Raw genomic sequence first — 21,393 nt, 5'->3', positions numbered from 1 at the left:
AATCGGCTTGGAACTGTGTTTGGAGGAAACACAGAAAGGTAGTATAGGACCATTATGGGGTACGCAGTTGCAGCCAAGCAGAACACATATGGGGTGGAGGATGATACTTGAGAGACTACCAACCTATGATTTCCTACAGTGGTTCGGTTTCGAATTGTGATTTATGTGGCACTTCGGTGGAAACTTTGGTGCATGCATTTTGCAATGTGACTTTGTGGATGAGCTTTGACAGGGGTTCAGTTATCTTTTTACTGTCAGACAAGTCCAAAACAGTTATTCACAAAACTATGGGAATAGTGGAAAAGGAAGCCCACCTTACAGCTCTTGTAGGAGTGTGGATGAGAGGTTTTGTGCCAAGCTTATGAAGGGCTTGGCAGCAGCTCGCGCCAGTTAGAGGTTGGGAAGATCTGGATTGAGATGGATTCTTTGATGGTGGTGATGCCATTAAGAATACCATGGTTTGCGTTGTGGGTCTAGTATGAGTTGAGACCCTTTTGGATTTGGTTAAATGGAGTATCTCACATTGCTTTCGTGAAGGAAATCATATTGTGGATTTTCTTGCTAAGGATCAGATCCCCAATTAGGGAGTGGTCTGAACATAATCAGAAATAGTTACAGTGGGATGCTATGGAGCTCCCAAGGTTCAAGTTCAGTTCGATTATGAAATGCTTTTTGCTATATCTTTGATAGAGGAACTAATGAGGTTGGGTGTATTTGGACAACTATTGTTGTAGAACTGGTGGAGTGTAATGGTTCCATTGAGTGTGTATATATTTTATAATTTTTAATAAAGTCTGATACTTTTATTCAGAAAAAAGTCTCAATTTCTGCTTGGTCAAGAATCAAAGACCAGTTTTGAAACAAAGATATAGAACCTAGCCCTCAACCCTTCAAGATGCTCCACACTCAAGAGCTTGATGCAATGGCTTTTGTAATTTTTCTAGCTCAACGTATCAACCATCAAGAGAGGATTAAGCCTTTATTGCTTTCGTTAATTTATTACCATAAACTAAGTACTTACAGTGAGAGAAGCCCTTATAGTTGCCACTCAGTACACTTGTTATTTTCTCCCTTAATTCCCATTCCAGTAGATAAGAGGAAACGAGCTCAGGTGTCCACAAAAGATTCATATTCAACAACACGGACCACCAATGGAATCTTGACCAAGTGCTTGCCATCAGTCCAGGACAGCTTTCCAAACGTATAATCACCAAGCGACTTCTGAGTAGATGTGAAGATCACTTTGAATGAAAGCCTGGCGGAGGATGATTTGAAGAATAAAGTTTGTGGTTCAACTTTCACTGTGACACCAGGAGGAGATTCAACCAAAGCTTTGTAGAATGAATTGGCAGGCCCCACATTTGTCACAGTTCTGGTGACCGTAATGGTGTTTTTGAGGTATGGGATTGAAATAGAGGGGAGGTTCAGGTCTAATTGAGAATAATATTTTATAGAGCAAGAGATCGTTCTGCTGTTCATGAGGGAGATCTCTTCACTGGTGTAGCCCATGGAACAGAGAAATTGATTGTAGTTGTCAATGCTAATATCATAAATGAGCCCTGGATCTGCCGCTTTATTGGGATTGACATGCCCTCCACCCATGTCAAAAGGGTCAGCTGGCTTGCGAGTATTTCCCTGTGCCCATATCGCCTGTCCATCTGCTCCAGTTGTTGAGGCTGCAAGTGTTCATAGATCGGGGGTTTTAGTTGTTTCTCTGCATCATAAGTTTGCTATTCAAACTAATCTCAAATGTACACTAAGACTTACCAGTAGTCACAATTGCCGATCTTATGGCTGCAGGTGACCAATCTTGATGCAAAGTTTTGATGAGGGCAGCCACTCCAGCCACATGAGGACAAGCCATTGAAGTTCCGGTATCGAATGCATATCCACGACCATTGTTAGTTGTTGGAAGATATGCAGCTAAGATGTTCACTCCAGGTGCAGCTATGTCAGGCTACCAACACAATCATTAATCTACCTCTAGATTAGTACTATTATAGATACATATGAAGGAAAGCCAGTTTCATCCACTTAAAAAACATGAACGCCGCCCCACCTTTAACACTGTAGGTGATTTAGTATTTGGTCCTCTGGATGAGAATGAAGCCACTCGTGGGGCTAGTGATTTTGCAACTACAGTTGTGGGCTGACTGATCTTCACAACTGAAGACTTGTTCCTGCAGAGCAGGTAAATGAGACTAAATGCCTTAACACTGTGATTAAAGGACTCATGCTTTGAACTACAATAATTATACAAACTAGTCAAGTAAAATCAGGTGACTATTATATATTATACCACATAATTAATCTGGCATCATTATCTTTACCTTAACCTTGTCGTTTTGATATAAGAAAATATATTTGAAGCGATTTCATAATCTACTTTAACACAAGGAATGTCAGGGCATGGCACAAGGAGATCATGGTGAGTTTGCGCGAATATAAGGCCAACTCCTCCTGCCTTTACAACTGTTGTATATATTTCCAACAAGACAGCATTTAAATCCGTTTCAGTTGGCTGTGGAAAACAAATAACAACCTTTCCTGCCGCTAGTTTCTCATCCAGACTTCCGTTCTTGCAAGATCTGCAGCAAACCCAAAATGGAAAAAAAATAATAATTCTAAAAGAAAGGTCGGAGGAAGATGTGTGTGTGTGAGAGAGAAAGAATCGTACCGTGCTTTGTCTAGATCATCTATAGCGAGCTCCACTGAGTACACAATGTCATTGAAACCTGTTTGCTTTATAGATGATAGGGATTGACCCTGCAACAAAATTGATAACGGTAGGATAAGCATAGCAGTTAAGATATATGTTGGATTTTTATAGGCTTTGAAGATTAATTATTTCTAACTACCAAGAAAGTCTGGTTGTTTCCAAGTGTAATGTGGGCCACGAAAAACCTATCAATGGTGGTAGCTGCAACAGAGAGAATCCACGGTGCCGTTTCCTCAACCGTAGAAGCGGAAGGGCCTTCGTTTCCTGCTGAATTAACCATGGTTATCCCCTTTGCTACTGCATGAAATGCTCCGATCATCAGTGAGTCTTCGATGTAGTCGTCGATCGGCTGACCTGCTGTTCCTAAAGAGGCAGATATAATATCTACTCCATCATGTATGGCCATGTCAATTGCTTTGAGTTGGTTAGCATCTGGACATCCTCTATCTTTCCAGCAAACCTTGTAAACTGCTAGGCGAGCAAGAGGTGCACCACCTCTAGCTGAACCAGTGCCTAGCCCATTAAAGCTTACATTTGCCACAAAACGACCTGCAGCTGTAGAAGCACAGTGAGTGCCATGTCCTTGGTTGTCTCTTGGGGACAAGTAGTCATCAAGCCCAACAGTATCAAAACCTTTAGCGAACCAGCGAGCACCAATAAGTTTCTTATTGCAGTTGGTGGAATTGAAATACTTTCCGGCTTGGCAAATTCCTTTCCAACGTGATGGAATTGGACCCATTCCATCATCCCTGAAGCTTTCTGATTCAGGCCAAATTCCTATATATTTCGATACACAAGGAAGATCAATACTCCATCATCATCAACAAATACTTGCATACAAATATCAACCATCATATGTTACCCGAGTCTAAAACGCCAATAATAGTGCCATCACCCTGATTGGCTTTAGTCAAAATGTTACTTTGATGCTGATCATATGGGTTAAGTCCTAGAAAATCCCAGCTTTGGGTAGTACGGAGCTTTCGAATTCGATTAGGCAACACTCGGACAACACCCGGCATGTCTGCAATTTCTTTACATAGTTAAGTAGATGCTCAAAAAACGTTTCATGCATGGCTTAATTCGTCAAGTTCTTCAAAGTTACCTGCAACTTCTTTTGCCTGGGAGTCGGTAAGAGTAGCTGCAAACCCGGAGAAGCCATGTTTATAGCTGTAGATAATCGAATTCTTCGCAGCTTCTTTGCTGGAGAAAGAAATACAATAAAGTTTCTAATTAGTTAATTCTTGAGCATACCAGAAAGAAGAAATCAAAGAGGGATTTCATATATTTATATATATATATACCTTCCGAGTAACGTTGCCAGCATGTCATGGTGAGATTTCTCAGTAATTGCTGGGTCGTCATGCTGAGTTGCTCCCATATACACTATGTACACCTGAGCAAGTGGTTGAATTTGAAGCATTTATATGATTTTTCAACTATATATATAATTGCTTTCTTATAATAAAGTTCAGTAGAAGCTACTTACATTGGCTGTAGTCTCAGCAAATGTGGGAGAGTACAGGATTTGAGAATTGAGCAAGAAGAGAATAATGATCACGCAACAAGAGGTAGCCATTAGATTGTGAAGAGTGAAATGAAGCCCTTGGTTAAGCTCTCTAATGGTCCCTCATTTATAGATTCAGCATTCAAGCTTATAAAATCGTAATGATAAGACTCAGCAACTCTTCTTTTTGGTGGGTTTGCCATCCCACCATTAAAATTTAGTCATTATCATGTCCCCTCCACATTAACATGGTATCTTTTCTTTAACTTTATTAGGCAAGTGCTCCACCCTAAACAAGTCTTGGGCATCGTCAAATTAACCAACACAGATTTTTTTTTGTCTTTCCGAGAACTTTATGTTTCTTTGCAACTTTCCTTTGCCTTTCCTTTAACCCTCTTGTTAATATAAATGATCTTTTAGCAAAGAGATATTGGTTTTTGTTCCTTTATCATATGTGGTGTATGCTTCTTTTCCAGTGTTTCTTCTGTTGTATGTATGTACCTGTCTTTCCAGGAAAAGATTTCTATATTAGATGTCCATCAGTCATAAACTTTTTTTTTTTTTTTGATAACGATGTACTTGTCTTTTATCCCAAAAAAATGAATAGGAAGAAAGGAATAATGCTTCGATGGTATAGTACTTTTATTCGATCGAATTCTCATTCTGTGGTGTTATATAATAGCATAAAACTGAATATTCTAAGGGTGCACCATAAGGTGAGAGAGGGACCGAAATTTTCATGATTTTTTCTAGGGATAATTACTATTGCCCCCATTTGTCATAGCTTTTAAATTTCTTGAAATTATTAATTCAACTTTAGACTTTACCTATAATTACTGTTATCCTCCCAATTGTTAAACTCCATTAGTTAAGTGATGATGTGACAATATTTATTTAAAAATTCCAAAATAACTTAAAAGTTTTATTCTACTTATTTATATTTTATATTAAATTACATTATTATCTTAGTAATTTGAAAAAAATAGTTCCTTAATTTTTAGTTTTTTTTTATATTAATTTTTCAATTTAGTATTATTTTTTAGTTTTTGTTATTCACTTTTCAATTCAATGTTATCAATTTTAAGAAGTTCCTACCTTTATTAGGTTTTTATATATTTACTATCTAATTTGACGTTACCAATTTTAGGAAGTTAAAAATAAATTTAGGTAGTCTTTTTTAGGAATTCAAAATGATAAGAATACAAGCATAAAATTGGTACTTGATATGATTTTTTCTAAATGAGGATGACATTTTGTTTTGATTTCTTAATTCTAGAAGGACAGAATAGACATTATACATCAAATGTAACGGTCTTTTAACACTGTTAGAACTCAGGAGGACAACAGTAATTTCATAAAGAGTAAGCTCTTTTTAGTAATTAAGCTATAATACAAGAGACAACAATGATTATCCATTTTTTCTAATATAGGTTCTATATAATGGTAAATATCATATAAGACCAAACCATCATTTTTTAAATAAGATACGGATGTCAAAACATTTTCAGCTACTCTATTTTGGTGATTAGGCATTTGTAATAATCCAGTAGTTTGTCATTATTGGACTCATTGTCAACTGGTCCACTTGTCCCAAATTCCATTTTCATTGGTATTGCTCGGTTGCTTCACTTCTCTGTGCTCACTAACCCCTTACATAGGTCTTGTGCTGTTGCTTCACTTCTTTATCCACACTAAAATGATTAATCCCACTCCATAGATGTATGTGTGGATGTTACTACTTTTGATTAGAGAGCCACATTTAGTGGAATTGTTGGACTCATGCTTGATTTGATCAGTATCGGCTTGACACAAGTTTTTGCATTCACTGTTGCTATTTTTCTTGTTTGAGGGAGTAAGTAAGAGAAAGGGACATGGCTGATGTGAACAAAGGTCTTGGGTAGTATGAATAGCCTTCTTAGGAGTCATTGTTCAAGCACTCACACCATACTATAGCAAGAATGCTATGAGATGTTTATATACACTTTAGCTAAAGATAGAAAAACCCAGAAGCTATAGGCGAAGGCTTTCGAACTTGCTGTTTTCTAGGTAGAAGCCAGCCACTTCAGGGTTTGGTGTGTCCACTTCTTTCCAGCTTCATTCTTAAAGAAACTTCATTTCCCTCTCTCTCCCAACAAAATAAAAGATCGAGGCACTTCGGCCTTTGTTGGTATCGATTAGGTTTTGTATGGATGGGGTTTTCGTTTTTGTATGTTTATATATGAACAATGACAGCCATAATGTTTCAATACTATATGTTGGTACTCTCTCCGAGAGTTGAATCACTATAACATCACTCAAATAAAATTGAATCAAGGAAATTTCTTTACAAGCATTTGAAGGTACTAGGTTTACTAGAAGTATCTTAAAGAGAAATCATTTGTTTAATATCATGCACCTTTTGTTCCCTGCTAGTTGTGAAACATCTTCTATTTTTTTTCAATGTCCTTATTTTGGTTAAGTTTTAATAAGGAATCTGAAGCATGTGTTGGATTTCTTTCCAAGAGATTGATAAGTTCATTTTATGCATATTATTTTGAATAATTAACTGAATACATTTTCACGTGTTCGCAATTATTTTATATCATTTTACCATAATATCTTATATGTATCAAATGTTCTCACTTTTTTTCTTCTTCTTTTTGCTAAAAGAATCATTTGTATAAAAGCAAAAAATGTTACATGTAAATTCTCATTGAGGTTAGAGAACCCCTCACTTCAACTAAGTAACAAAATTCGTTCAAACCCTGCTACAATAGTTGCCCCAAATACACCCAATCATACTATTTCCTTAAAATTTTATATTCGCCAAATCTTTATAGAGAAAAGGTTTATTGCAACGAACAATCATTCCTAGTGGAATGACCTAAAGCTCCTGGATTTTCTTTACACAACGTCAACGAACCCACCAGGTGCACCTCTTCCAGTAGAGTTGATGATACTTATTTCCCTTTTGCAAAGAGATCCCTTGCGCGATAGCCTCTTGCTTTGCTTTCTGAAATGTTCTCTAGACTCTAGAGGTCAGGCTTCCAATGACTCAAACCTCCTTCCACTAGTTTATTGTGGTCCTTCAATGAGTTGACAAGCAAGAACAAAACTAGGTTTTAGATTTGGTTTCCCCCTCCCTCTTAATTTGTGTAACTTAGGTAATTTTTATATTTATTCTGGCAAATCCTTATTCGAATAAATTATTTGTGCATGGAGGGAATCATCTTAGTAGTTGGACTCTTTGACAACAAGTACTCGAATTTAAAAAAGAAAAAAAAATGGAGGGATTATACCAAGCAAATCACATGGCTCTTTAAAAGTCAAGGGTATTTTTAGCACATGAAAGAGAATCGGCCAGGAGAATTCATGGGAGTATGGAATCACAGGAATTAAAGCTCTACCTTCCTATTTGGAATCCTAATCAGAGAAGGAAGAGGGAAATATACGCTTTTGAGTGTGCTTTATCCAGGTTCGATTAAGTCCTTCATCAGGTGGTCATGCAACCTGCAATCAAGCTGATTTTTGGATAGGAGGTTTGTGAGTTCTTTCTCTTCGAATCCAATGGCTGGATCTTGCATTTGAGCTCTCAAAATCAGTGCTATTTATATGCCACCTAGCCAATCACTTCCTTGGTTGAGTCATGTTTGCAAATAAAAATAACCGCAAGAGCACGGTATCATGTAGCTAACTGGTCGATCTCAGGGAGATATGCCACTTTATAATTTAACCTCTTAATGGTAGTGTGAGAGTGCAATGATTCAAAATTCTTAACTAGTTAATTAAACTAAATTAGCAGTCTTAACACATGCATCTAAAGTGATCAAATTGAGACTAAAAAATAAAATAAACATAACCTAACCATTAATCATCTAATAAATAAAAAAACGCATAAATAAAAGGCAGGGAAAAAATGCAAACAATAAATAAATAAATAAAATGGAAGTGATCTGAGTGTCAGCTCCGGATCGAGGGAAGGGGAGTATAATTAGGATGACTTTGACCATAGACCCTTTGCCATAGCTTACAGTCCACCAATTAGGGGAACGGATATTAAAGAGAAAAAAAATTTTAGAAACTAAATAACAAAGGAATAGAAGGAAAAGAGAAACCGTAACTAAAGAGAGACACGATTGTAGGCATCTTTGATCAAGGACCTAGGGGGAAAGGAGAACAATAAATAAATGCTGAAAAATAAATCCTAAGTTAAGAATATGGAGGGGTAGATAGAAGCGTGAATGCAGGGGGAGGAGAGAAGATTACTGGCGAAGGTTACTTATTTCCATCTTTGAATCTCGAATAATAAAAAAAAACTTGAACGAACAATTCGAATCTCAACCAAATCTAGAATGATCTAGATTTGTAATTGCTAGACCCTGAGAAAAATGAATCCTCAAACTTGAAACTTGAACTTGAGCTTGATATTGAAATTGAAGTTGCATTACATATAAAAATTAAACCTAAACATTCAATCTAGAAACTAGAATCCCACAAAACAATCAAAGAAAACTAGAGAAAACCTAAATAAACTAAAGAGAGAAAAAGTGTAGACGACCTAAAATAAACTAAACAGAAAAGAAAGTCTTTGACAACTTAATAAAGGTAAAGAGAAAAGAAGTAGTCTTCTTTAGGTCTAAGCGGGAGGGTCAATTTATAGGGAAAAAAATAGAAAACCCTAATCTTTGACCACTTGTGGGCCCCATACATTTTTCAATTACAATAAAGTAAAATAAAAATAAAAAGGGATAATTACTATTGCCCCCTTATACTTTGGTTTTATTACTAATCAAACCCCCTTCTTTGTGAAATTACTATTGCCCCCCTCACTTCTAAAGGTGTTAAATGACTGTTAACATCAAATATGAAATGTCTATTTTACCCTTAAAATTAAGAAGTAAAAAAATATGACATTACCCTCATTTATAGAAACTATATTGCATGTCAATTATATCCTTAAAATCTTATATTTTAGAATTAGTTTTGGATTTGGTGGGACTACATACTTATGATTGTTGAAACTTTCACATTCCTCTTAAATTTTTCATAATCACCATGATGGAAGTTTTACAAACAAATTAGCATATAAGATATAATTGATAAAAATTTTGGTAACATACATAATGGTCAGCATATATTAGGTGATTTTCAATTTTCAACTTTGAATTAAATTTTATATTTCTTAATATTTTAGTTTCTATTTAATTATATTTTTCCTTTATTTGGTGATTTATTTTTAGAGAGAAAAAAAAATCACATATTTCCTTTATTTGTTGGTTTCTTTTTAAAAAAGAAAAGTGAAATTAAAGTTAATTTTTTTTCCTATTAAGGGTAGTATTATAACTTGAAAAAATAGCAAATAAGTAAAAAGATAATTGCAAGGTTATTTTTGGGATTTTGAAAAATATATAGATGCCACATCATCAGTAAACTGACGGAGCTTAACGGTAGGGGGGCATTAGTAATTGTTGACATAAGTTAAAGGTTGGAATAGTAATTTTAAAAAGTACAGGGGATAAAGTAGTAATAAAATCAAAGTACAAGGGGGCAACAGTAATTATCCCAAATAAAAATCTTAACTAATCTCAGCCGTAGATAAAATTTGATTTATTTATTTTTAAAATATTTTGGAGTTGGCCCATAATTACATCTAGCCCATCATGCTCCAAATCAGACCCATTTTTGCATGTGAGAATTTGAACGGGTCTTTTGACGTGTAAAATTGCATGTTTCATACCTAAAATTTCAAATATGTGCTTAAGTTTTGAAAAATCCTAAAATCTGCAAAAACAACATAAAACCAAAGGTAACTCAATTCCAAGTGTGTAAAATGCATGCTTTATGCCCTAAGCTTTTACACATAATGTGCTCATCAAGTCATATTAGGAAATTAGAGATTGTTTCAAATTGTATTAGATTTATCAAAGAATCCTATCCCATATAATCTAAGAAATTAATTTATAAAAGGTAAAAAACTTCACTAGCTGGGTGATAAGTTTATTTTATGCATACTATTTTAAATAATTAACTGGATATATTTTCACATATTCATAATTGTTTTGTGTTTTTTTACCCTAATATGACATGCAAATGAGTGTTAGATGCACTCTCCTCGAATTTAAGTAATTTTGCATTTATATTTATCCTGACAAATTCTGATTCAAATTTATTATTTGTGCTTGTAGTGAATCATTTTAGTACTTGGATTCTTTCAACATCTAAGATTTGCTCGGAGAAATTAGTGGAGTTTGATGGTTGATTAAAGAAGGAAAAAGAGGAAAAATATTCCTATTCAAAGTAGGAAAAGGGAAAAATCCCATTTTTGAGTGTGTTTTGTCTAGTTTCAATCAAGTCCTTCATTGGATGGTCATCCAACGTCCGATTGAGCTGATTTTTGGACAAGAGCTTCATGACCTTTTGGAACTCAAATCCAACAGTGGGATTTTATATTTGAGCTTTTGAAATCATTGTGATTTATACGCCATATAGACAAATGAATTTCTTAGTTGAATCAGATTAGGACCTTAGAGTTTGTTTCAAACTGTGTCAGGAATCATATCTCATGTAATTTAGGAAATCACTCGATAAAAGGGGAGCATACTCCAGCCATACTCCAACAACTCGTTTGAACACTAGCCACAAGAGACTTGCCCCACAAATCACAGTTTACCCTCTCAAGAGGTGCCAAAGTCTGAGAAAAAGAACTCACAAAAGGTAACTGAGTATTCTTGCTTATTTAACAACTGCTACAAGTATGTTTATATTTACATGTAATTCTAATTGGACCATTAGTTTTTAAGAACTCAATAATACGGGGATAGGGGTGGCCTATTCTTTGGTGCCAAGTATCTTATGTCGCAGCACAAAACCTAGAGAGAAGAAAGCTTGAGTATTTGAAATTTGGTCTCAAGTGTCAAACACATACAGTTCACCGGATTCAGTCCCAGAAGCCAACTCCATTCGAGTTTGAGGTTCATTAACAACAAATCCATTGTCAGTAGATTCTACTGAACAACCAAAATCAGAAGTCAATCTTTACATAGATAAGAGGTTCTTCTTAATCTCAAGAACCACCAAAACATTAGACAGTGGCTGTTGTGAATAAATCACCCAAGACCTGGTTTGCACTGGGTCGACCGGTCTTAACCAATGGTTTAAACCAAATACGGGTCAAACTGAAAGCCACAGAAGGATCTAATCCTAATCATCAGTTCTACAATGCTCAATTGATGGCTTAGAGAAGGTCAAGTCAGAAAAGGGAATCTATAAATAGGGCTGAAGCGTAGGAAGGTAACACACTCCAATTCACTCAAAAACTACCTGCATTTTCCTGCCTTGGAGCATTCAAACATTTCATGAGCTCTCAGGAGCTCTGCAACCTAGTCCTTCTACACTCACTGACTTAACCGTCGGAGATAGAGCGCCAATCTAGCTGATTGGCTCTATTTTTAACTGTTCTTCTTCAACCTTGCAAGTAAGAGTGGATTCAAGTCCAGATCGAGCCAGATCTGGTTAGTTTGGTGTGATTCATGGTTCAAAACTCCGGTGAATTCTGTACCAACATTTGGCACTGTTTGTGGGAATTTCTCAAAACAAAAGCTATGACACAGTCACTTGAGCAATAAGTGGAGATTCCAATGAACGAAATGGCAGAAACCAGCCCAGACAGAGTTAAGAGGAAAAAATCCAAAGAGGAAGACAAATGAAGCAACATTACCACCACCAGCTTCGGCAATGCTGACTCATCAAAAGCAAAAGGTCCTTGGAGATTGTTTGCCTCATCTCCTAGAAATTCACAATCGACAAGAGAGAAAACCTTCAAAAGCTCCTGCAACAACATCACAACTTGGATTCGATCCACATCAAATCCTGACTAAAATGGAAAATATGCAATGCCATATTTTGGATACACAAAACTTGATGAGATCATACATCTGACAAATTGGAATTCCAATACCGACGCTGCTAGTGGAACATAGAATTCCTTTTTCCAGAGTTGAAACGGGTTTTAACCAAAATCCTTGGAAGCAAGAGTCGAGACAGCATCCGAAAATTTTAGATTTAATCAAGGAAGGCTGTGGAGAAAGTTCAGATCCGGATTTCGATCCACTTCATTTCGAGTTAGAAGATCAAATCTCAATTAAAGAAGATAGAAGAATTCGACCGAGCCAAAGCAAAAATAGAAGAATTCCTGGATGCAGAAGAGATCGAAAAGAGAAGTTGCAAAAATTAGTCAGCAGCTATTCTGAAGTTCGTGGATCTGAAATTAGTGAAAGATTTCGGATTCTTGATGATCAAAACCAACGACTGGCGAACAAGGAAGACGAGGAAAACATGGAAGAATCCATAGATCGAAATCCGTTTTCAAAGGAGATAATGAAGACTCCATTACCTCAAAATTTCAAGCTTTTAGTGTTCACAATATACGACAGGAGTGTTGATCCGCTAGAACATCTAGCTCAGTTCAACTCAGTTATGATGTTAGCTGGAGAATCAGAAGCTTTGAAATGCCAGTCATTCTCTTCTTCATTGAAAGGACCTGCAACTACCTGGTTCTTCAGTCTAAAGCCAAATTCAATTGGATACTTCAAACATTTTACCAAAATCTTTCTATCTCATTTCCAAAGTAGCATCAAAAGGAGCAAAACGGCGGACAATCTGGCAGCAATCTGCCAGAGACCAAGAAAGTCAGTTTGCAACTACATGAAGAGATTCAGTCGGGAATCAATTCAGATCAAGAACTTGAATGAAGCAGTGGCTTATGGCGCGATGTTCAGAGGTTTGATTGATGATTACTTACTGGAATTTCTAATCATGAACAAATTGACTGCAGAATTAATATCGCAATGCAATCAGTATGCAAATATGAAAGAAATATTGCAAGCAAGGAAAGAAACTGATAGTGATGGAAGTAAGAGAAAATAAAGTGGAACGTTGCAATCCGATCAAAACAACCGAAGAATAATAGAAATTTCTCAAGGAATAACCACAAGGATAGGAAAGATGATTCACGACTAGATCCAGATCAATACATACCTTTGAACTCAAAGAGATCCGAAAAAAAAAATTTTGAGATGACCAACACCAATGGTCGCAAGAGTGGAGGAGCGAAATCCAAACAAATTTTATAGATTCCAAAGGGATAATGGACACGATACAGACGAGTGCAGAGTTCTGAAAAATGAGATTGAATGTCTAATCAATCAAGGACGTCTGGATCGATATGTTCAGAAAAGAAACAGAGGTCAGCAAAGAAATGGTGAACAATTGAGGAGGTGGAATAATAGAGGATCGAAAAGAGAAGAACATGACAAGAAAGACTATCGATACGATTCTCCACCCAAAGATCACGAAGGTTCAAAATCTCAACAAAAGCAATCGTCAGTCATGACAATACTGGGGAGCATGGACCTAATTCAATTACACTGCTCTCTTATGGTGGAATTAAACTAAACTGAAGGTGGAGAAATGATCAATGTAATTTTCTGTACAGGGAGGTACTAAGAAGTTAATCTCGACACAGATCCCATAGGTGGATCCCAAGGTGGGCCCGCAATTCGCTAACTATGCCCATTAAATTTTTATTATATAAATAATATTAGGGAAGGTGGTGGCTGAACGGCCATGTAATATCTTGGCTGAACGGTCCTAAAATTCTTACCATTAAATTTAGTAGAATTAAATCTGAATCGTCCATCATTAACGGTTCAAATTTAATTCAATAGATTTAAGGGTAATATTTATTTACACAGCCGTTCAGCTATATTTATGCTATAATATTATATATATATAACATATATTACATATATTATCTCTTGGGTGAGAAAACGTTCCACAGGAGGTGAATTGATGAAGTGGAATTTATTGAAAAAAGTGAAAAGAAAAGGAGGCATTTTATGAAAGAAAGGAATAAGAGAGCAAGTGGTGACACTAGTAAATAAATACCACAAAATCTAGTAAATAAAATAATAAATAAATAATATAACAATAAAATAAGTGAGATATAGGGATGAGGTGGTGGAAAAATGGTGGTTGAGGAAGTGGTAGCACCACCCACCATCCACCATGGTCCCAAGGTTAAAATGTGAATATATATAACAATAAATAAGTACAATGTTTTACATAGAAATATGAGGGGTGGGGGGTTTTTGCGTGGAGAAGAGAGAGAAGAGATAAAAAAGAGGAGTAAGAGAGAGAAGAGAGAAAAGAGAGAAAGAGAAGTAAAGAGAAGTAAAGAGAGAGGGATGAGAAGAATTCATTTGGAAAAGAAAGAGAGAAAAATTGAGAAAAAATTAAGAGAGTGAGAGAAGAAGTTGTAGGCCAGAGAGATACTAAGAGAGTAAAAGTGCAGAAGTAGTACAAGCGTATCGAATCTTCCTTGCATTGGGAATTTTGGGGACCTGCTTATTAAAATAGCCATCTAACAAGGGTAAAACGGTAAATTGGTAGTTGAACGCATCTAGTTGGGAAAAACAGAAACAAACCAACATATCTATAAGTATTATGATTCAATTCAAACTATATACAATTTTACCGTATTTTTAACTATCATGACTAATTTGAAGGATTTATGCATTATGATGCATATGACATATACGGTAATATTCTATTGAATAATTAATTATTTCAGCATATAATTATTCCATACATGATTTATGTGCATACATACAAGTGTTTTATAATTTTTGTTATAATTTAATAATCTAGTGGATTTCTTTAATTATGGATTATTCATTATTCTTGCATTTTTACTGATTAAATAAAAATTTAATAAATGCAAGATTAAAATTGAATAAAAGATGTTGTACTGACAGACACTGCCCTTGTAAGTCATGTTAGGCGTTACGGTCAGAGTTAAAATGAAAAGAATGGGTATAAGCCAATGATAGTAAACTATGAGGTGTATATTACATTGTGCCTAGAGAATGAAACAACTTCAGTAGTGTAGAGTAACCACTTCGGTGGTTTAGAGAGATGTACATCTTTCATGGATTTGATTAGGTTTGTGACTGTAGTGAAAAAAGAAAGAGAAAAGAGAATATTTTGAAGAGTTTGAATATTTTATTTTGTAAATATTTTTCACAACATATATTATAAGACTGAATGTTTTTATTATGGCACATGCAATGACACCGCATTTGGAAAAGATAGAATATTTTATTTTGAAAATATGCATGACATGTTTTATTCTTGCATGTAGTATGATTGTTTCATAATATTCATTGGACTAGTATAGTTCATACCCCATTACCATGAATAGACAGATAGTCAAATGACATAGATAAAAGCATAGGATCCAACAGCACGATTGAGAGCACCGGGTCTCTTTTTGATTATGATAGCTATTTCAATTCATAAATGATGGTTATATCTAAGTACTTTTAAGGGTTTTTATAAGACAGTAAATGTTCAATTTAACAGTTGATATGGATGACTGTACTTATTTGTAAACACAAATAGAGTTTGTAGCTACATCAAATGATTAGTTTCTATGTTTTCCTTTTCTTGATAAACTAACATTTCTGCTATCTTACAATGGAATTTTTATCATATTACTAAGAAAGAATGGTTAAAGAAGAGGTAACTCGGATATCAACCAGTAGGGTTTAGGTGCCATAGGCCCCCACCTAAGCTTGGTAGTTGGGGGGCGTGACAGGCTACATATCAATTCAAAGCTTTCATGGATTTTCAGGAAAGGAGAAATAAATGGGCAAGATTTACAATGTGATTCACATGCTTTTGTTTGTCTCTTCAGTGCACTTTGTTTCCAAAGGGTGTTTCTTTTTAGTTTTCTTCTTTGTAATACGAGGTCCCTTTCTTTTTAGATAAGATTGACCATCAGCCAAAATAAAAAGAGAGAAAAGAAAGAGAACCAACTGTTGCTGGGAATCCTATGTAGGTTACTGTGGTTTGTCAGGTGGCGTGGGTGGGGGTGGGCTTAGTTGGATTGTTTTTTGGTTAAATAGTTGGATTGTTATGATGCTGCTTTGGCAGAAATCTGGAGCATGGTGTTTGTAAAGTTTCGGAGCCATATAAACCAAGTCCACTTTCTCTATCTGGGGAAGTCGTGAACTATATATATTGCATATTACACTTTCTTGACCATACAACAAGGTTTCAATCCGGTTGTACAGCAACAAATTTTGTAATTAAACTGTTCATATCTTAAGGTATTATTTGGTGACAAGCAAGGAAAAGAAAGAGAAAGGGCAAATGTGAATAAGGAGCTCCTGGGTTATATAGAGCGCATTCACATCATGCTGGTGCTAGAGGGAGCCTCAACCCATGAAGATACTCCACACTCAGTGAGATTTTATGCTAATGGCTATCAAGAGAGGACTAACCTTTTATATTATACTTGTTTGTTACCATAAACCAAGTCCATACAATGAGAGAAGTTCTTGTAGTTGCCACTTTGTACGTACGAACTTTTTTTCTCCTTTAATTGCCACTCTAAAAGGATAAAGGAAAATAACCCTAAGTGGCCACATAAGATTCATATTCGACGATACGAACCACCAGTGGAATTCTGACCAAATGCTCGCCATCGGTCCAAGACAAGCTTCCAAATGTATAATCGCCGAGTAATTTCTGAGTGGAACTGAAGATCACTTTGAATGAGTGCTTGATCAAGGATGAATTGAAGGTTAACGTTTTTGGTTCGACTTTTACTTTTACACCAGGAGGAGCATCAACCAAAGCTTTGTAGAATGAATTGATAGGCCCCACGTTTGTAACAGTCCTTGTGACTGTTAGGGTTTTCTTGAGGTTTGGAATGGAAATAGAGGGGAGATTCAGGTCTAATTGAGAAAACTTATGTTTGGAACAAGAGATGACTCTTTTGTTCATGAGGGAAATCTCTTTACTGCTATAGCCCATGGAACAAAGGAATCGGTTGTAGTCGTTCATGCTGATATCATAAATGAGTCCTGGATTTGTCGCTTTATTAGGATTGACATGTCCTCCACCCATGTCGAAAGGGTCAGCCGGCTTGCGAGTATTTCCCTGTGCCCACATCACCTGTCCATCTGAGCTAGTCGTTGACGCTGCAAGTGATGGAGTTAGTTGTTTGAGTCATGAGCTTGCTCTTCACTTCAAAATGGATCTCAAATGTACACTAGGCTTACCAGTGGTCACAATTGCTGATCTTATGGCTGCAGGTGACCAATCTTTATGCATAGTCTTGATGAGGGCAGCCACTCCAGACACATGAGGACAGGCCATTGAAGTTCCCGTAAATAATGCATATCCATCACCATTGCTAGTAAGCGTTGGTGGATACGCAGCTAGGATGTCCACTCCAGGTGCGGCTATGTCAGGCTGCCACCACAATCAAATTAATACTAGTATATGTAGATAATATACTGCAATGCAGAAATCCTAAGGAGGGAAAGTTTTCTTCCACCAAACAAACCTTTAACACAGTAGGTGATTTAGAACTTGGTCCCCTGCTTGAGAATGAAGCCACTCGTGGGGCTATTGATTTTGCAACTACAGATTTGGGTTGACTGATCTTCACAAATGATGACTTGTTCCTGTAGTGCAGGTAAATGGGATTAAATGCCTTGTCATTGTGATTAAGCCTCAGAAGGGCACAGATCCTTGGCATTATATTAATTATACATACGAATTAAGTAAAATTAACGGCAATACCACAAAATCTATCTTCACCTTGACCTTGTCCTCTTGATGTATGAAACTATGTTTGAACCGATTTCATAATCTACTTTAATACAAGGAACAAGCAGGCATGATGTGAGGAGATCATTGTGATTTTGCGTGTATATCAAGCCAACTCCTCCAGCCTTAGCAACTGTTTGATATGCTTCCACGAGAGCATCAATTGTTTCAGTTGGCTGTGGAAAACAAATGACCACGTTTCCTGCTACAAGTGTGTCATTGAGACTTCCCTTCTTGCAAGCTCTGCAGTAAATCCAAAATGAATTGAAATAAAATAGAAAATGCCAAAAGGAAGGTTGATGAAGTGGATATCGATATTCGGCTAAAAAGAAAAACTCACAGTGCTTTTTTGGGATCGTCTAATGCCGCATCAAATGAGTACAAATTAGTGAAACTTGTGTGCTTTACTGTTGATTGGGAGTTACCCTGCAACAAATTTGATAATGGAAGGTAAGCGTAGTAAGATATATGTAGGATTTTTATGGGCTTTCAAGAACCATTATCGTTGATACCAAGAAAGTTTGGTTGTCTCCAAGTGTTATCTGGGCTACAAAAAACCTATCAATAGTGGTAGCTGCAACAGAGATGAACCAAGGTGCAGTGTCCCCAACTGAAGATGCGGAAGGGCCATCATTTCCTGCTCCATTGACCACGGTTATCCCCTTTGCTACTGCATGAAATGCTCCGATCGCCATTGAGTTCTCGACGTAGTCCCCCAGGGGCTGAACTGTTTCCCCTAAAGAGACAGATATAATATCTACTCCATCATGTATGGCCATGTCAAATGCTTTAAGTAGACCAGTATCTGGACATTCTTGTCCATTCTGACCATTCCAACAAACCTTGTAAACTGCCATGCGAGCAAGAGGCGCACCCCCTCTAGCTGAACCAGCACCTAGCCCATTAAAGCTTGCATTTGCCACAAAACGACCTCCGGCTATAGAAGCACAGTGAGTGCCATGCCCATAGTTGTCTCTTGGGGACAAGTAGTTATTAAGCCCATTGGTGTCAGTATCTTCTGCGAACCAGCGAGCACCAATGAGTTTCTTATTGCAGTTGGTGGAATTGAAAGACTGTCCTGCTTGGCAAATTCCTTTCCAACGCGATGGAATTGGACCCATGCCATCATCCCTGAAGCTTTCTGACTCTGGCCAAATTCCTATACATTGCAATGCACAAGCAGCAAAATTAACATTCCATTATCATCACCCAGTACATCTAAACTATATATATATATGAAGACAATAGTAATAGATCATATGTTACCTGTGTCTATAACGCCAATAATAGTACCATCACCCTGATTGGCTTGAGTCAGAATGTTACTTTGTTGATTGTTTGGACTGAGTCCTAAAAATTCCCAGCTTCGGGTAGTACGGAGCTTCCGAATCCGATTAGGGAACACTCGGACAACACCCGGCATGTCTGCAATTGCTTTGGCCTGGGACTCTGTAAGAGTAGCTGCAAACCCAGAGAAGCCGTGCTTATAGCTGTAGATAATCGAGTTCTTGGCAGCTTCTTCGCTGGAGATAAAAAAAATTCAAAAACTTTTTAGTTAATTCATGTCAAAGAATGAAGAGAAAGAAAAATTTAGGGAGGGGTTTTTGTATATACCTTCCTAGCAACGACTCCAGCATGTCATGGTGAGATTTCTCAGTAATTGCTGGGTTATCATGCTGGGTTGCACCCATATAAACTATGTAGACCTGAGCATCGGTGGTTGAAATTGAAGCATTTATATGATTAACGATCACTTAGTACTTTTTCAACTGTATATTTAATTGCTTTATTATAATAAAGTCCACAAGAAGTTACTTACATTGGTTGTAGTCTCAGCTGATGTGGGAGAGTTCCAGAGTTGAGAAGTGATGAACAAGAAGACGGCAATGATCACTTGGAAGTAACAAGAGAGAGCCATTGGAGGTCGACTGTGAAGTCTGAAATGAAGACTGTAATAAGCTCTCTACTTCTCTGTCATTTATAGGCTTAGCATGCAGGTCCATAGTGATGGGACTCAGGAGCTCGGTCGATCATTTTGGTGGGCTCTCCTTTGCACCATTTCACACGGAGCTTATAATCATGCATGTCTCGACTAGAGCCACGTACCTCCTTATCTCACCCTATGATGCAAACATCGATGCTTTATCTACTCATGAGGGACACTTGTGCAGTCTTATTTCTCACGGAGAACTCTTTCCTAGTTTATTTATTTATTTAAAAAAATTGACACTGTCGCTATTCACTCATGGTTTTAATCAAATGTAATTTTACTTGATAAGCAAACGTCAAGTGAAATTTGTCGTGATAGTATTTAGAGTAATTACAGATTGCAACTCCAATGGCTTCCATTCCCTTGCAACTCACCACTGCAACTCGGAGGACTTGCACATCCCTCTGCAACTCATGTTGTTGCATCCCTCCGCAATAGCATCATTTCTGCAACTCATCGCAATAGTAGATTTCAAATTGGAAATGATTTTATGCAATATTTACGTGGAAGACTTCAATAATCATAACTAGTTTTTGTCTTTTTTTCAAGCTTTTAACGTGTGTCTTACGCGTTCGCTTTATTAGCAGCAAGACTTGAGTAAAAATCTAATCAATCGCCTTTGGTGGGTTTCGTCTAACCAATTAAAGGGAAAAGGAGATTGGCAAGCGTAAAGAGAGGAAAGTGAGGTTACCTTATAGATCTAGGTCGTTGCCAAACCTGATGGTCTTGGGGTGGAGGGTGGGGGGGGGGGGGGGGGGGAGGAGAGTGTAAAGGAATGAAGAAGAGGATGAGGGAAGACAATGAGTGAAAGGTGGGAGGTATTTCGGTAATTTAACTCAAGAGAGTATTTAAATAATTGAAGCTATAAATTTAAGAGCAAATTGACACCCCAAAATGGAGGTCTTAAATCACTCATACTCCACTTTATATTTAAAAAAGTACAAAAACCCAAAATTAAATTTTTATTGGATAAAATATATACTATTATTCTTTTTCTCTTTTTGAAACTCAAAAGTCACTAAAGCATCACCAAATAATATCCGACAGATGGACTAAAAGTCAGTCAAGAAAATTTTGTCTTACCTTAAATGGATATGGACTCAAAGTCAGTGAACACCAAAGTACACTTTTTGTGAAAAAATCATATGCAGCTTGCGTCCCCCTTGGGTGTCAAAGAAAAAAAGTAGATAGCAATCAATCTTGTCTGCGACCTCCTCCTAATTTTGATTATTGGATAACACTCTTTTCTGTTTGTGGGCCCATGGCACCCCATGATTTGGGTTTACATTATTTTTTTCTTGGAAATATTGGAAGACTAACATCTTTGTATGTAAAAATTTATTATTCATGATGGGGTTCACACTCTTAACTTGGTGATTGGGCATTCCATGGTCTTTTAATCATATCTTTTCTGGTTTCACACTCATCTTTATTGAAGAGCTCCACCTCTTTCTTTCCCTTTTACAGATGGACTAAAAGTTAGTCAAGGAAATTTTGTCTTACTGTACGAAAGGTTGG

At 36.7% G+C, this 21,393-nt stretch overlaps 2 protein-coding genes across 2 annotated transcripts; both read right to left on the bottom strand.

Annotated features, from left to right (window-relative positions):
- Positions 1 to 798: 798 nt before the first annotated feature.
- On the bottom strand, positions 799 to 4,311 carry LOC149016398 (subtilisin-like protease SBT3.10). Its single transcript, XM_089154535.1, has 10 exons — positions 4,209 to 4,311; positions 4,024 to 4,115; positions 3,825 to 3,922; positions 3,582 to 3,743; positions 2,859 to 3,496; positions 2,678 to 2,766; positions 2,331 to 2,588; positions 2,060 to 2,180; positions 1,768 to 1,957; positions 799 to 1,676 (listed from the first exon to the last, which is right to left on the bottom strand). The coding sequence occupies exons 1-10, from the start codon at positions 4,296 to 4,298 to the stop codon at positions 1,108 to 1,110; spliced, it is 2,307 nt and encodes a 768-aa protein (XP_089010661.1). The 5' UTR covers positions 4,299 to 4,311; the 3' UTR covers positions 799 to 1,107.
- Positions 4,312 to 16,519: 12,208 nt separating this feature from the next.
- Positions 16,520 to 19,821, bottom strand: LOC149016397 (subtilisin-like protease SBT3.9). Its single transcript, XM_089154534.1, has 9 exons — positions 19,705 to 19,821; positions 19,500 to 19,591; positions 19,152 to 19,408; positions 18,398 to 19,044; positions 18,226 to 18,311; positions 17,877 to 18,128; positions 17,620 to 17,740; positions 17,333 to 17,525; positions 16,520 to 17,251 (listed from the first exon to the last, which is right to left on the bottom strand). The coding sequence occupies exons 1-9, from the start codon at positions 19,801 to 19,803 to the stop codon at positions 16,683 to 16,685; spliced, it is 2,316 nt and encodes a 771-aa protein (XP_089010660.1). The 5' UTR covers positions 19,804 to 19,821; the 3' UTR covers positions 16,520 to 16,682.
- Positions 19,822 to 21,393: the final 1,572 nt, after the last annotated feature.

The sequence above is a fragment of the Hakea prostrata genome, chromosome 5, assembly GCF_041222555.1.
Source record: "Hakea prostrata isolate BN-2017 chromosome 5, UWA_Hpros_2, whole genome shotgun sequence".
Taxonomy (NCBI): Eukaryota; Viridiplantae; Streptophyta; class Magnoliopsida; order Proteales; family Proteaceae; genus Hakea; species Hakea prostrata.
The sequence above is the reverse complement of the archived record's forward strand: the minus strand, read 5'-3'. Positions and strand labels throughout refer to the sequence as shown.

Excerpts from the sequence above, each read along its gene's own strand:
- LOC149016398 (XM_089154535.1), bottom strand. The coding sequence starts at position 4,298 with ATGGCTACCTCTTGTTGCGTGATCATTATTCTCTTCTTGCTCAATTCT. Across the intron at positions 4,116-4,208 it reads TTGCTGAGACTACAGCCAAT|GTGTACATAGTGTATATGGG; the intron begins GTAAGTAGCTTC and ends CCACTTGCTCAG. Across the intron at positions 3,744-3,824 it reads CCAGGCAAAAGAAGTTGCAG|ACATGCCGGGTGTTGTCCGA; the intron begins GTAACTTTGAAG and ends AAGAAATTGCAG.
- LOC149016397 (XM_089154534.1), bottom strand. The coding sequence starts at position 19,803 with ATGGCTCTCTCTTGTTACTTCCAAGTGATCATTGCCGTCTTCTTGTTC. Across the intron at positions 19,045-19,151 it reads TATTGGCGTTATAGACACAG|GAATTTGGCCAGAGTCAGAA; the intron begins GTAACATATGAT and ends TGCAATGTATAG. Across the intron at positions 17,741-17,876 it reads ATCAAGAGGACAAGGTCAAG|GAACAAGTCATCATTTGTGA; the intron begins GTGAAGATAGAT and ends CCTGCACTACAG.